Source organism: Odocoileus virginianus, chromosome 23 (assembly GCF_023699985.2).
Source record: "Odocoileus virginianus isolate 20LAN1187 ecotype Illinois chromosome 23, Ovbor_1.2, whole genome shotgun sequence".
Taxonomy (NCBI): Eukaryota; Metazoa; Chordata; class Mammalia; order Artiodactyla; family Cervidae; genus Odocoileus; species Odocoileus virginianus.
In genome coordinates, this window is record NC_069696.1 from 45,351,936 (window position 1) to 45,364,650 (window position 12,715).

At 40.0% G+C, this 12,715-nt stretch overlaps 1 protein-coding gene across 4 annotated transcripts in view; it reads left to right on the forward strand.

The window, feature by feature from the left end:
• Positions 1–12,715, forward strand: part of SLC41A2 (solute carrier family 41 member 2) — a 129,954-nt gene that overhangs the window by 53,598 nt on the left and 63,641 nt on the right. For all 4 annotated transcript variants that reach the window (XM_070454022.1, XM_070454021.1, XM_070454024.1 and 1 more), the window contains exon 4: positions 29–136. In XM_070454022.1, the coding sequence (XP_070310123.1) occupies positions 29–136 (108 nt within the window). The remainder of the gene's footprint in view (positions 1–28; positions 137–12,715) is intronic.

The following is a 12,715-nucleotide window of genomic DNA, read 5'->3' on the forward strand; positions in this document are numbered from 1 at the left end:
TTGAAAATTCTTTTTTTTTTCCTTACAGCACTGGGAGGTGTTCAAAAAAGTAACAGAAGTTTTCATTTTAGTTCCTGCACTTCTTGGTCTCAAAGGGAACTTGGAAATGACATTGGCATCCAGATTATCCACTGCAGTAAGTTTATTCCTACCTCTAAGTATGTATATTTTCTACACATGTGCACACACATGTTTATATGTGTGTGTGTGTCTCTGTCTCTTTGTGTGTTTATATACATCACATATGCTGTTCCTCTCTATTAAGGAGAACTTTTATGAGGAAAAAAATTTTCTCCTCTGTCTACTGATAAGTTTCTAAACCTCAGGGCTATGCTAAGTAGTTATGCCTGTTATCATGTCCTGAAAGTTCCCTGGGGTGTCTGATCTGGGGAATTACAGGCCCTCCTTTACCCTGAGAAGAAGTAGCATTCTTGCCTCCTTTCATTTTGGGGTATTCTGACTATCATCATCAGTGCTTAAGACATGGGCAGGTCAGACACTGAGTTTCTTTATGGTTTGATGGTTGGTTGATTGGCATTGAGACTTTCTGTGATTGTAACAGTAATACATGCTTATTGTAAAAACTGAAGGAACGGAAAAACGTATAAAGAAGAAAATTTAAAACTACCCCCAATTCTTTACCTGGACATAATCTCTATTACTATTTTGTTATAGATCCTTCTATACTTAAATAACTCTACTTACACATAGGTATAGCATAATGTGATACACATACACACACACACACACACACACACACACACATACTCTATATTCTTAAAAAAAAGAACTGGAATCGTATATATTCTCATTTGTAATCTGTGATATCCATTTGAAGAGACATCATGATCATCTTTCCATGTCAATAAATATGGACCTATGCCATTGTTTTTATTGGCTGTGTGTTTTTCTGTTGTATAGCTCTACTGCGATTTAATCTATTGAATATGTAGGTTCTTTTTAATGTTTTGCTGTTATGAATATTCTTGTATATACAGTTTTATACTATAATTTCTTTTGGGAAAATTCTAAGATGAATTTATTGTTCAGGGGAGAAAAAAAGCATCCTTTTATGACTTGAGCCACATACTAGAAAACAGTCATCCAGAAACATTAAACACTTTTAAAAACACTGCCACTAGTAGGGTTCTGAGTTTTTATTTTAGCAGATGAAAAGGATTTTGTTTTCCCTACTGTAATACTTTTTGGGAGTTCCACCATCGTGGAACCAAATTATGATTAAATCCATGTAGCTAGTGAGGCTCACTTCAATGAACCATCAGCCCATTGAATGTTATTGTTGTTGTTGTTCAGTTGCTAAGTCATGTCTGACTCTTTGCGACCCTGTAGACTATAGCGCCCCAGGCTCCTCTGTCCTCCCCTGTATCATGGAGTTTGCTAAAATACATGTCCATTGAGTCGGTGATGCCATCTAACCATCTCATTCTCTGCTGCCCTCTTCTCCTTTGCCTTCAGTCTTTCCCAGCATCAGAGTCTTTTCCACTGAATCAGCTCTTTGCATTCAGCTTCAGCATCAGTCCTTCCAGTGAATTTTCAGGGTTGATTTCCTTTAGGATTGACTGGTTTTGACTATAATTTTACGTTATTGAGTATTAAGAGAACTGGAGAATAATAGAAGCTGGAATTCCTTAGACTGGAACATAAAAGTCCAAAATGACCCTGGAATATCTCGTGCCATAAGGTAAAGCAATGCTAGAATAAACAAACAAAGAATGATAGGTACATGATGAAAGGGTAACATACAAACCAGATCTGGGATAATTCGAGCCACAAAATAAATAATAATATTTACAAATTATAACTCATAGCACGAGATAAGAATCCACGAGTTTGCAGATGGATAACAGGGCAGGTATGGTCTCTGCTGTGGTAGAATTTACATAAATAATTTCAGATATTGGTAGAGGCAGTAAAGAACATAAAACAGGGTAATGTGATGAAGGATGATTCACGAGAGCTGTTTTATATTAGGTGATTAGGGTCGACTTCTCTGAGGTGGTGTGCAAGCTGGAAAATGGAAAGTGAAAGTTGCTCAGTCGTGTCCGACTCTTTGCAACCCCATGGACTATACAGTCCATGGAATTCTCCAGGCCAAAATACTGAAGTGGGTAGCCTTTCCCTTCTCCAGGGGATCTTCCCAACCCAGGGATCAAATGCAGGTCTCCCACATTGCAGGCGGATTCTTTACCAGCTGAGCCACCAGGGAAACCCAAGAATACTGGAGTGGGTGGTCTATCCCTTCTCCAGGGATCTTGCTGACCCAGGAATCAACCCGGGGTCTCCTGCATTGCAGGCGGATTCTTTACTAGCTGAGCTACCAAGGAACCTGAATAATAAAAGTAAGTCAGGCATATCAAAATCTGGGAGAAGACCATTCCAGGTTACTATTGTATCTGATCAGTATAATGATGTCAGTGTAGTAGTATCAGATATTTAAAAGCATTTTGTACAGATTCAGTTTCACAGTTGAGCTTGGGGAAGGAATAAAAACAGAGGCCCTTGTAGCCATATGTGTACTTAGTTTAAAATTATACAACAGGCTTACACGTTAAAAAAAAATCTCCATCTTTCCACCTTTGCATATATTTCCTCTGATGATCTGAAAGTCCAAGATCAAATTTATAATTCTTGGACTCCTTGGGTTCTGTTTTGGAACTCAGTGTTGTGGAGAGAGCCAGTTCCTGGTCTGAGCCCTGCCCCACGACATTCCCCACCCTTAGCTCTATGGTCTGCACTGTGGGAGACCTCACACATCCCTCAGACCTCACATCCATCCACACCCCCAACAGCCAGCCAGCCTCTAAGCACTCCTGGGTTTGGGCATGCACCAGAGGTGGCATGGCCTGTCTTCAGGAGGATTGGCTTCAGGAAGAGGCCGTGGAATTGAACTCAAGGCCATTTGGTCATGGCCTTCTATAGTCCTAGGTATCTGGAGTGTGGCCTAGAAGGGGATGAGGCCCAGGCGTTGAGTGGGCCCACTGCTTGGGTGCCATGCACTCCTCACCCTGTTGAAAGGGGCACGGCTAATGGAGGACCAAAGTGGGGCCTTCTAAGCTACAGTTCTCAAAGCTGGAGTCCCTCTTACAGATTCCAAACTTCTTCTGGCCTAAGGAAAATTACATGATATAGAAGGGATTTCAAAGCTGCCTTGTGATGTACTTCAGTAAGATACAAAAACAAGGGGAAAAGTTATATATTAAGAAGGATTGGCCACAAGATCAGTCTAGCAGGCCTCAGTGCAAAGAAATTATTTCTAAAAAATTTAGAAATAAAATGGTAATAAGATTTTGGGCTTCCCAGTTGGTGGCTCAGTGGTAAAGAATCTGCCTGCAGTGCAGGAGGCACAGGTTCAGTCCCTGGGTCAGGAAGATCCTCTGAAGAAGGGCATGGCAACCCACTCCAGTATTCTTGCCTGGAGAATCCCGTGGACAGAGGAGTCTGATGGGCTACAGCCCATGGGGTGCAAAAGAGTAGGACACAGCTGAGTGACCAAAAAACAACGGCAGTAAGATTTTTAAAATTTGATTAAATTTCACATTTGTTCTAACATTGCAGAAGTTCATTATGTAATGGTGACATTGCTGTCAGCTGAATATTGTTTTTAACATTTGGCATCCAACTGGAATGTGTGGAACGTGTGTAAAAGCTACTATATCTTGAAATTTTGTCTTAAAAAACAGCAGTATGTTTATGTAGTTTTACTAGTTTATGTAGTTTTCCGAGTTAGTGAAATTACATGTGTTTAATCTGCCATCTTTTCCCAGTGATCCACACTTGTATCTGTTTTAAGAGCTGGTAGGTTACCTAGATAGAACTCATTCCAAAAGGCTTTTTGGCAGGAGAGGTGAATAAAGAAGAGGTCTTGAAAAATAAGAGTGACAACATTTAAGGGAAAAGAAAGTTATTAGAATGAGAGTTACAAGGTGGCTTTAGTTTCATTTTGCTAGAAAATGAACCTTGTTCTGATAAATATAGTTAGGCATACAAATATTTAAGCAGCTTGATAAGTTTGCCAAGAAAACTGAAACTTTAACTAACTTACCGCAAGGAGAATATTTCTAAAAGTGACATTATTGAGCATTACCCAGCATTTGTTCAGATTCAAATAATAGGTTAAACATGCCAATCCATTTTAAAATAGGCCATGCTGTAGGGAATCTAATTAAAAAAGAATGCGCTGCAAGTTAAGTTGTTTAATTTGACCATTATTACCATTAAGGGCTTCCCAGGTGGTGCTGCTGGTGAGGAACCTGCCTGCCAGTGTACCAGACATAAGAGACGCGGGTTTGATCCCTGGGAGGGGAAGATCCCCTGGAGGAGGGCAGGGCAGCCCTCTCCAGTGTTCTTGCCTGGAGAACCCCATGGACAGAGCAGCCTGGCGGGCTGCAGCCCGTGGGGTCACAAAGAGTCGGACACGACTCAGTGAAGCGACTTAGCACACGTGCACCCATTACCGTTAAAGCTGAATTTCATCTTTTTATTTGAACTTCATTTGTTGTCACTATATTTTATATGAGAACTTTTTATCATATGTCTCATATTTATTTTTCTGTTCATATTTAAGACAGGAGAACTCCAAAGCTGAATAGAAGCTCAGCACATGGTCTTTACTGCAGGGTCATTTAGCTGGGCCTTTCATGGGGGAGACTGGGGTGGAGTTGCTGTCTTCCATAGGTCAAGAACTGTGTCACTGATTATAAGATATCTGAGTCATGAACTAAAGGGATTATTCAGTTCTCTAAGCAATTAAAATACCATAAACAGATGAATAAACCATGTTATTATAGCTTGATGTCATGAGTTACTACTTTTCCATCTACTGATTTGTTCAGTTTTATATTTTGAGGCTATTAGAGGTAGGATGACACGTCCCAGGTATTGCCAGGGCCCGAGGCAGGGTCACTGTTAGATCAGTAGTTCTCACAATGTGGTCTTCTGAGCATTAGTGTTAGCATCTTGTTAGAACAGCAAGTTCTCAGCCCCACTCCAAAGCTGCTGAGTCAGAAACTCTGGGGTGCGGCTTACCATGTGTATTTGAACAGTCTTTCCAGATGATTCTGATACACATCAGAGTTTGAGAACCACCATGTTAAATGAAGGGCATGGAGGCCAATACGGTCGGGACCCAGTGAGAGAAGGGGGAAGTCTCAGGGTGCGAGATCGCCTGGTGGGTCATTGTGAGGACTTTGGCTGTCATGTGAATGGGAAGCCTTTGGAAGATTTTGAGCAGTTGAGTGATGTGATCTGATAGATATTTTTAACAGATTATTTTGACTCTTGTGTTGCGACAGAGCAGTAGGAGGCCAAGAATTAAAGCAGGGAGACAAGTTCAGAGTCCACAGCAATAATACTGCAGACTAGAAATGAGGTTGGCTTGGAATGGGTTGGGAGCTACCAGAGGATGTAGTGAGACATAGTTGGAGTCCAAAACCCATTTTCTAGGGGGACTTGACAGAATTGGCTGATGGATTAACTAAATTAACGGCTTGAAATGTTCTCTAAATTTGAGAGGGGTAAAACTAGCCAAATTAGACTGATAGAAAAGTAGTCACTTGTGGCATCAAGCTTAGATGACATGGATGACATGACTAGATGGTGTTCATCTAGCTTGTGATATTTTAATTGCTTAAGAGAATCTGACTTCAAGTTTCCAAGGTAGAATACTGCCATTCTGGCAGAGTACTGGAGAATCCTTATAACTTGTAGTCCAGCCCTGATGCTGTGTGTGTGTTAGTCCCCCAGTCATATCTGACTCTTTGTGACCCCATGTAGCCCACCAGGCTCCTCTGTCCATGGAATTCATCAGACGAGAATACTAGCGTGGGTTGCCACGCCCTTCTCCAGGGGATCTTCCCAACCCAGGGTTTGAACCTGGGTCTCCCACATTGCAGGCAGATTCTTTACCATCTGAGCCACCAGGGAAGCCCTGTTTGCTGTTAAAACAATTCTAAGGTAATGACTGCTTAACAACACAACCTCCAAAGCCTCACCTTCTAGAGGCTCTTCACTGACTGTTCTGAAACAGCCTACCTGAAATTTCTATTACTCTTGACTTTGAGACCCCACACTGTGCTACCCCTCACCTCTTTCACTGCTTCTTCTTACTCCTTCTTTGCTCATTCTGTGGATGTGAGGTTTCCTTGAAGTTTCAGCACCTTGTCTTCCATGTTCTCCATCAATAATTGCAGTCCACCACTGCTAGCACATTACTGATTCTCAGATTTGTATTTCTGGTTTCTTTGCTGACTCCCAAGCTGAAATTTTCAACTATCTGCACCACTCACTGCAGTTTAGTTTCAAAACTAAATGCATTGTCTTCTCTTACTCTAACAAGTAAGACAGACAGGTTTCTGTCTGTTTTGTCAGTTGATTTTCATTACAATCACTTACCCTCTATCTACTTATTGACTAGTCTGTCAGTTTCACCTATGAAATCCTCATCATTTTCTCTTATGCCCCACCTGCCACCACCTTAATTTGGTTGCCTGTTGTCTATAATTGGGATGTTGTAGCAGACTGCTAACTGTACTCCCTGGTTCCAGGAAGAAGGTTCAGTTCAGTTCAGTTGCTCAGTCATGTCCGACTCTTTGTGACATCATGAATCACAGCATGCCAGGCCTCCCTGTCCATCACCAACTCCCGGAGTTTACTCAAACTCATGTTCATCGAGTCAGTGATGCCATCCAGCCATCTCATCCTCTGTCGCCCCCTTCTCCTCCTGCCCCCAATCCCTCCCACAATCAGCGTCTTTTCAAACGAGTCAGCTCTTCGCATCAGGTGGCCAAAGTATTGGAGTTTCAGCTTCAGCATCAGTCCTTCCAATGAACACGCAGAACTGATCTCCTTTGCAGTTGGTTGGATCTCCTTTGCAGTTGGTTGGATCTCCTTTGCAGTTGGTTGGATCTCCTTGCAGTCCAAGGGACTCTCAAGAGTCTTCTCCAACACCACAGTTCAAAAGCATCAATTCTTCAGCACTCAGCTTTCTTCACAGTCCAACTCTCACATCCATACATGACCACTGGAAAAACCATAGCCTTGACTAGATGGACCTTTGTTGGCAAAGTGATGTCTCTTCTTCTTAATATGCTCTCTAGGTTGGTCATAACTTTCCTTCCAAGGAGTAAGCGTCTTTTAATTTCATGGCTGCAATCACCATCTGCAGTGATTTTGGAGCCTCAAAAAATAAAGTCAGCCACTGTTTCCACTGTTTCCCCATCTATTTCCCATGAAGTGATGGGACCAGATGCCATGATCTTAGTTTTCTGAATGTTGAACTTTAGCCAACTTTTTCACTCTCCTCTTTCACTTCCATCAAGAGACTTTTTGGTTCCTATTCACTTTCTGCCATAAGGGTGGTGTCATCTGCATATCTGAGGTTATTGATATTTCTCCCGGCAATTGGACGAGTATAATTTTTTTTTAACTTAGAACAAGCACTGTTTGAAAGTCACCTTTTCCATCTATGGTCAAAATATAATTCTTCTATACATTTTACAATTTTTCTATGTTCTATTTATTTTCGTTTGTGAAAGTAGGAGTAAAAATCATTACAGCTGTAGATGGCTAGTCCGTGATGACTTCAGTCTTTTGCTCCATGAAAATCTTTTCTTATTTTCATGATTGTCTGCAGTAGAAATAGGTTAAATGAGCTTAGATAGAGAATTTAAAACACAAGATATCAGATACAGCCTGCTCACCCAATCTGTTGAAGGTCAGTTGTATATAAAATTTGTTATTTTATAAAGCTAAAGATTAAATGTTCACAGATAAAAGAGATATTCCAGTAAAATAGATTTCCTGTTTCAACAAGGAGATTTCATAACAGTGAATCCAAATCGACTTTATCGCGCCCTCCTTACTTTAGTCAAAATTTATCTCTAAAGGTATAATGATTAACTCGAATAATTTTTCCTAGATTTTTATCTTTTCAACCATAGATATATGTTATAGTATATTCTTATAAATATTCTTATATAGTATATTCTTATAAATATTTAACAGTAGTCTGTAATTGAAAAGTAAACCAAATACGATGATTCTATAAATTACTGAGTTTAAGTTCTGTTATCTGAGGTCTAAAATTTTCTGCTTCTGAATGCTGAAGTGTCAGGAATGATATTCACTGTCCTAATGATAGTAGGTTTTGGTTTTTTTTTTTAAAGCTTTTAAAACTATTTTCTGGGAGCACATTGCTATTTTTGTTGCCTCAAACCTTGGTTCTCTGAAGTTATGTTGAAACATTCTACCTTTTAAATTCATTAATTGAAAAATTTTTTGAGCCTTTTCTGTATGCCAAGCAGTGCTCCGTGTGCTAGGGAATCTGAAATAAACAAACTGGAAACTGTTCCTGCCTTCTTTGAGCTTACATTCCAGTGAAGGCACATGAAGTTGGAAAAAACCTCTTTCCATAATAATTTTACATTAGACTTTCCATTCAAACTGTAAAACTTTAAATTAAAAAAATTAAGTCCCCAATATTGACATTAATAACTGACATAATGTAGGTACTGTTACAGTCAGTATTTTTTCCTACATTTGGCATAATTTTAAATTTTATGTTTTATTGTCATCCCTCACTGTTAGATACAAGTAAGAGTGTATATTCCTATTATTAAGAGTTCTTAATTTTAAGATATGTTTCTTAAGTTATAACTACTAACCCATAGTCATAATTTTGTGGAGTGGAATTGCTTAAGTTTAATCAAGAACTGTTTTAATCAACTAGATTTTTAAACTCTCTCCTCTTCTTTGTAGCTTTTTTGAGGTATAATCAACACACAAGAAACCAGACAAATTCAGTCTTCAGTTTGATGAGTTTCAGTACATAGTATGTACCTGCAAAACCATCATCACAATCAAGATTATAAGCATATGCTTCACCCCTGTACATTCAGAAAGATATTAGGGTGTGTGTGTGTTTTAGCATATTAAGTTTTATTATCAAATATTTCAAGCATGTAACATTCTAATAGTGTTTCCAATTCAGTTAATGACAGAATAAAGTGGTTGAGTGAACCTTTTCAGAGAATAACAGTTGTAAAATCTGGACAATAAATTATTTGTAGATTATTGAAAGCCTACAAAACCAAATAGGAACTAGAGTTTACCCTTAAGAGACCATAACTGCAGTGGGTAAGAATGGCAAAATTGGTGGCTTCTTTTTCTCGATGGAATTCTCTAATCTCATGTGGTAGAAAACCCATAGTCTTCCCAAATTGAGGTGGCAAAGTTCAAGGAGTCTGGCAAAAGAAAAAAAGAAGAAAAGTAGGCAAAACTGTGGAGCATCCTATACTTGAAAGGCATACTGGACAAAATCTGAGTTTTTGCATTTTTTGACTAAGTGCCTTCTGTTACTATGCATACCCATAGTGGCAGAAAATTGAAGTTTTGGTGGCATGAATTATCAGATAACAGAGCTTGAAGCTGACAGAGCAGGTGGAAACTTATGGGGAAATCCCAGCAGCAAGAGAACTGCAGAGAGGATGAGCCCCCAAATCTGAGCATTAATTCTGTCCAAATCTTTGGCTGACCATTAAACTACATAGGTGCAGGAGAGACCCTCCTCAAAAGCTCAGGTAAAAAGCAGTAGTTGGTAGCCAAAAGAACCAAGCAGAGATATGAACTGCTGCACCTTGTGGGAGAGATGGTGGTTTGCAGTTTGAGTGTAGACCAATTAACTGCCTATTAGAAGGAAAATCCAGTTATCCTCAGCAGAACATAACATTATCCAGAGTTATTACAACACATTATTATACTGTCTAGTTTTTGACTGAAATCACTAGTGGAAAGAAACCAAACCCAAAAGTGTGATTCATATTCAGTCAACAGGAAGTGACTCAAAGTGGGTGCAGATGTTGGATTTAACAAAATCTTCCAAAGCAGCTAATATAAATGTGTTCAAAGAACTAACGGAAAAAATGTTCAAAGAATTAAACAAATGTGTCTTAATGAGTGAATGTATCAGATTGGTGAGAGCAGAAGAAAGAATTCATGAACTTGAAGATAAATCAGTAGAAATTATTCAATTAGAAAAAATAAGAGGAAAAAGGTTGAAGACATCATAAATTGAGTCTTGGATATCTGACTATATAATGATGTTAAACATTGGTGTCGTCATTGTTGTTCAGTTGCTCAGTCATGTCTGACTCTTTGCGACCCCATGATCTGAAGCATGCCAGGCTTCCCTGTCCTTCACCATCTCCCAGAGCTTATTCAAACTCACGTCCCTTAAGTTGATGAGGCCATCCAACCATCTCGTCCTCTGTTGTCCCTTTCTCCTCCCACCTTCAATCTTTCCCAGCATCAGGGTCTTTTCCAATGAGTCAGTTCTTTGCATCAGGTGGCCAAAGTATTGGAGCTTCAGCTCAGCATCAGTCCTTCCAATGAATATTCAAGGTTGATTTCCTTTAGAGTTGACTGGTTTGATCTTACAGTCCACGGGATTCTCAAGAGTCTTCTCCAACACCAGAGTTCAAAGGCATCAATTCTTCATTGCTCAGCCTTCTTTATGATGCAACTCACATCCATACATGACTACTGGGAAAACCATAGCTTTGACTAGATGGACCTTTCTTGGCAAAGTAATGTCCCTGCTTTTTAATATGCTGTCTAGGTTTGTCATAGCTTTTCTTCTACAGAGCAGTTCAGTTCAGTTCAGTCGTTCAGTCGTGTCTAACTCTTTGCGACCCTATGAACTGCAGCACACCAGGCCTCCCTGTCCATCACCAATTCCCGGAGTCCACCCAAACCCATGTCCATTGAGTCGGTGATGCCATCCAGCCATCTCATCCTCTGTCGCCCCCTTCTCCTCCTGCCCTCAATCTTTCCCAGCATCAGGGTCTTTTCAAGTGAGTCAGCTCTTCGCATCAGGTGGCCAAAGTATTGGAGTTTCAGCTTCAGCATCAGTCCTTCCAATGAACACCCAGGACTGATCTCCTTCAGGATGGACTGGTTGGATCTCCTTGCAGTCCAAGGGACTCTCAACAGTCTTCTCCAACACCGCAGTTCAAAAGCATCAATTCTTCAGCTCTCAGCTTTCGTTATAGTCCAATTCTCACACCCATACATGACCACTGGAAAAACCATAGCCTTGACTAGATGGACCTTTGTTGGCAAAGTAATGTCTCTGCTTTTTAATATGTTTTCTAGGTTGGTCATAACTTTGATTCCAAGGAGAAAGAGTCTTTTAATTTCATGGCTGCAATCACCATATGCAGTGATTTTGGAGCCCAGAAAAATAAAGTCAGCCATTGTTTCTGCTGTTTACCTATCTATTTGCCATGAAGTAATGGGACCAGATGCCAAGGAGCAAGCGTCTTTTAATTTCATGGGTGCAGTCACCATCTGCAGTGATTTTGGAGCCCAAGAAAATAAAATCTGTCACCGTTTTCATTGTTTTCCCATCTATTTACCATGGAATGATGGGACCAGATGCCATGATCTTCCTTTCTTGGAATGTTGAGTTTTAAACCAGCTTTTTCACTCTCCTCTTTCACCTTCATCAAGAGTCTCTTTAGTTCCTCTTTGCTTTCTGCCATTAGGATGGTGTCTTCTGCATATCTGAGGTTATTGGTATTTCTCCCAGCAACCCTGGAACCTTGGTTCCAGCTTGTGCTTCATCCAGCCTGACAGTCTACATGGTGTCCTCTGCATATAAGTTAAATAAACAGGGTGACAATATACAGCCATGACGTACGCCTTTCCCAGTTTGGAAGCAGTCCGTTGTTTCATGTCAATTTCTAATTGTTCCTTCTTGACCTGCATACAGGTTTCTCAGGAGGCAGGTGAGATGGTCTGGTATTCCCATCTCTTTAATAATTTTCCTCAGTTTTCCACAGTTTGTGCTCCACACAGTCAAAGGCTTCAGTGTAGTCAGTGAGGCAGAAGTGGATGTTTTTCTGGAATTCTCTTGCTTTTTCTATGATCCAACAGATGTTGGCAGTTTGAGCTCTGGTTCCTGTGCCTTTTCTAAATCCAGCTTCAATATCTGGAAGTTCTTGGTTCACCTACTGTTGAAGCCTAGCTTGGAGAATTTTGAGCATTACTTTGCTGGCATGTGAAATGAGTGCAGTTGTGTGGTTTGAACATTCTTTGGCACTGCCTTTCTTTGGGATTGAAATGAAAACTGACCTTTTCCAGTCCTGTGGCCACTGCTGAGTTTTCCAAATTTGCTGAAATATTGAGCACAGCACTTTCAGAGCATCATCTTTTAGGATTTGAAATAACTCAGCTGGAATTCCATCACCTCCACTAGCTTTGTTTGTAGTGATGCTTCCTAACGCCCACTTGACTTCACATTCCAGGATGTCTGGCTCTAGGTGAGTGATCACACCTTTGTGGTTCTCTGAGTCATTAAGATCTTTTTGTTAAATGTACATATGATATATTAGTGTACTACATATGGTAAAAATTTTAATACTTGACCAAACCAGGTAGCGGGAATAGAAATATTATTGAAGAGCATAAAAGCAGTTGCTGTTGTATGAAATTATCTTTATAAAAGCTAAATTTATTGAAGTATAGTTTATATTTAATAATATACATACATATTAACTGTATGATTTGATGAGTTTTGACTAATATATTAAATGTGTATCTACCACCATCAACAATGTACAGAACATTTTTCTCACCCTGATGTGCTTTTGCTGTTAATTTCAGCTGCCAGGTAATCCCTCTGACCTCAAGTAATCTC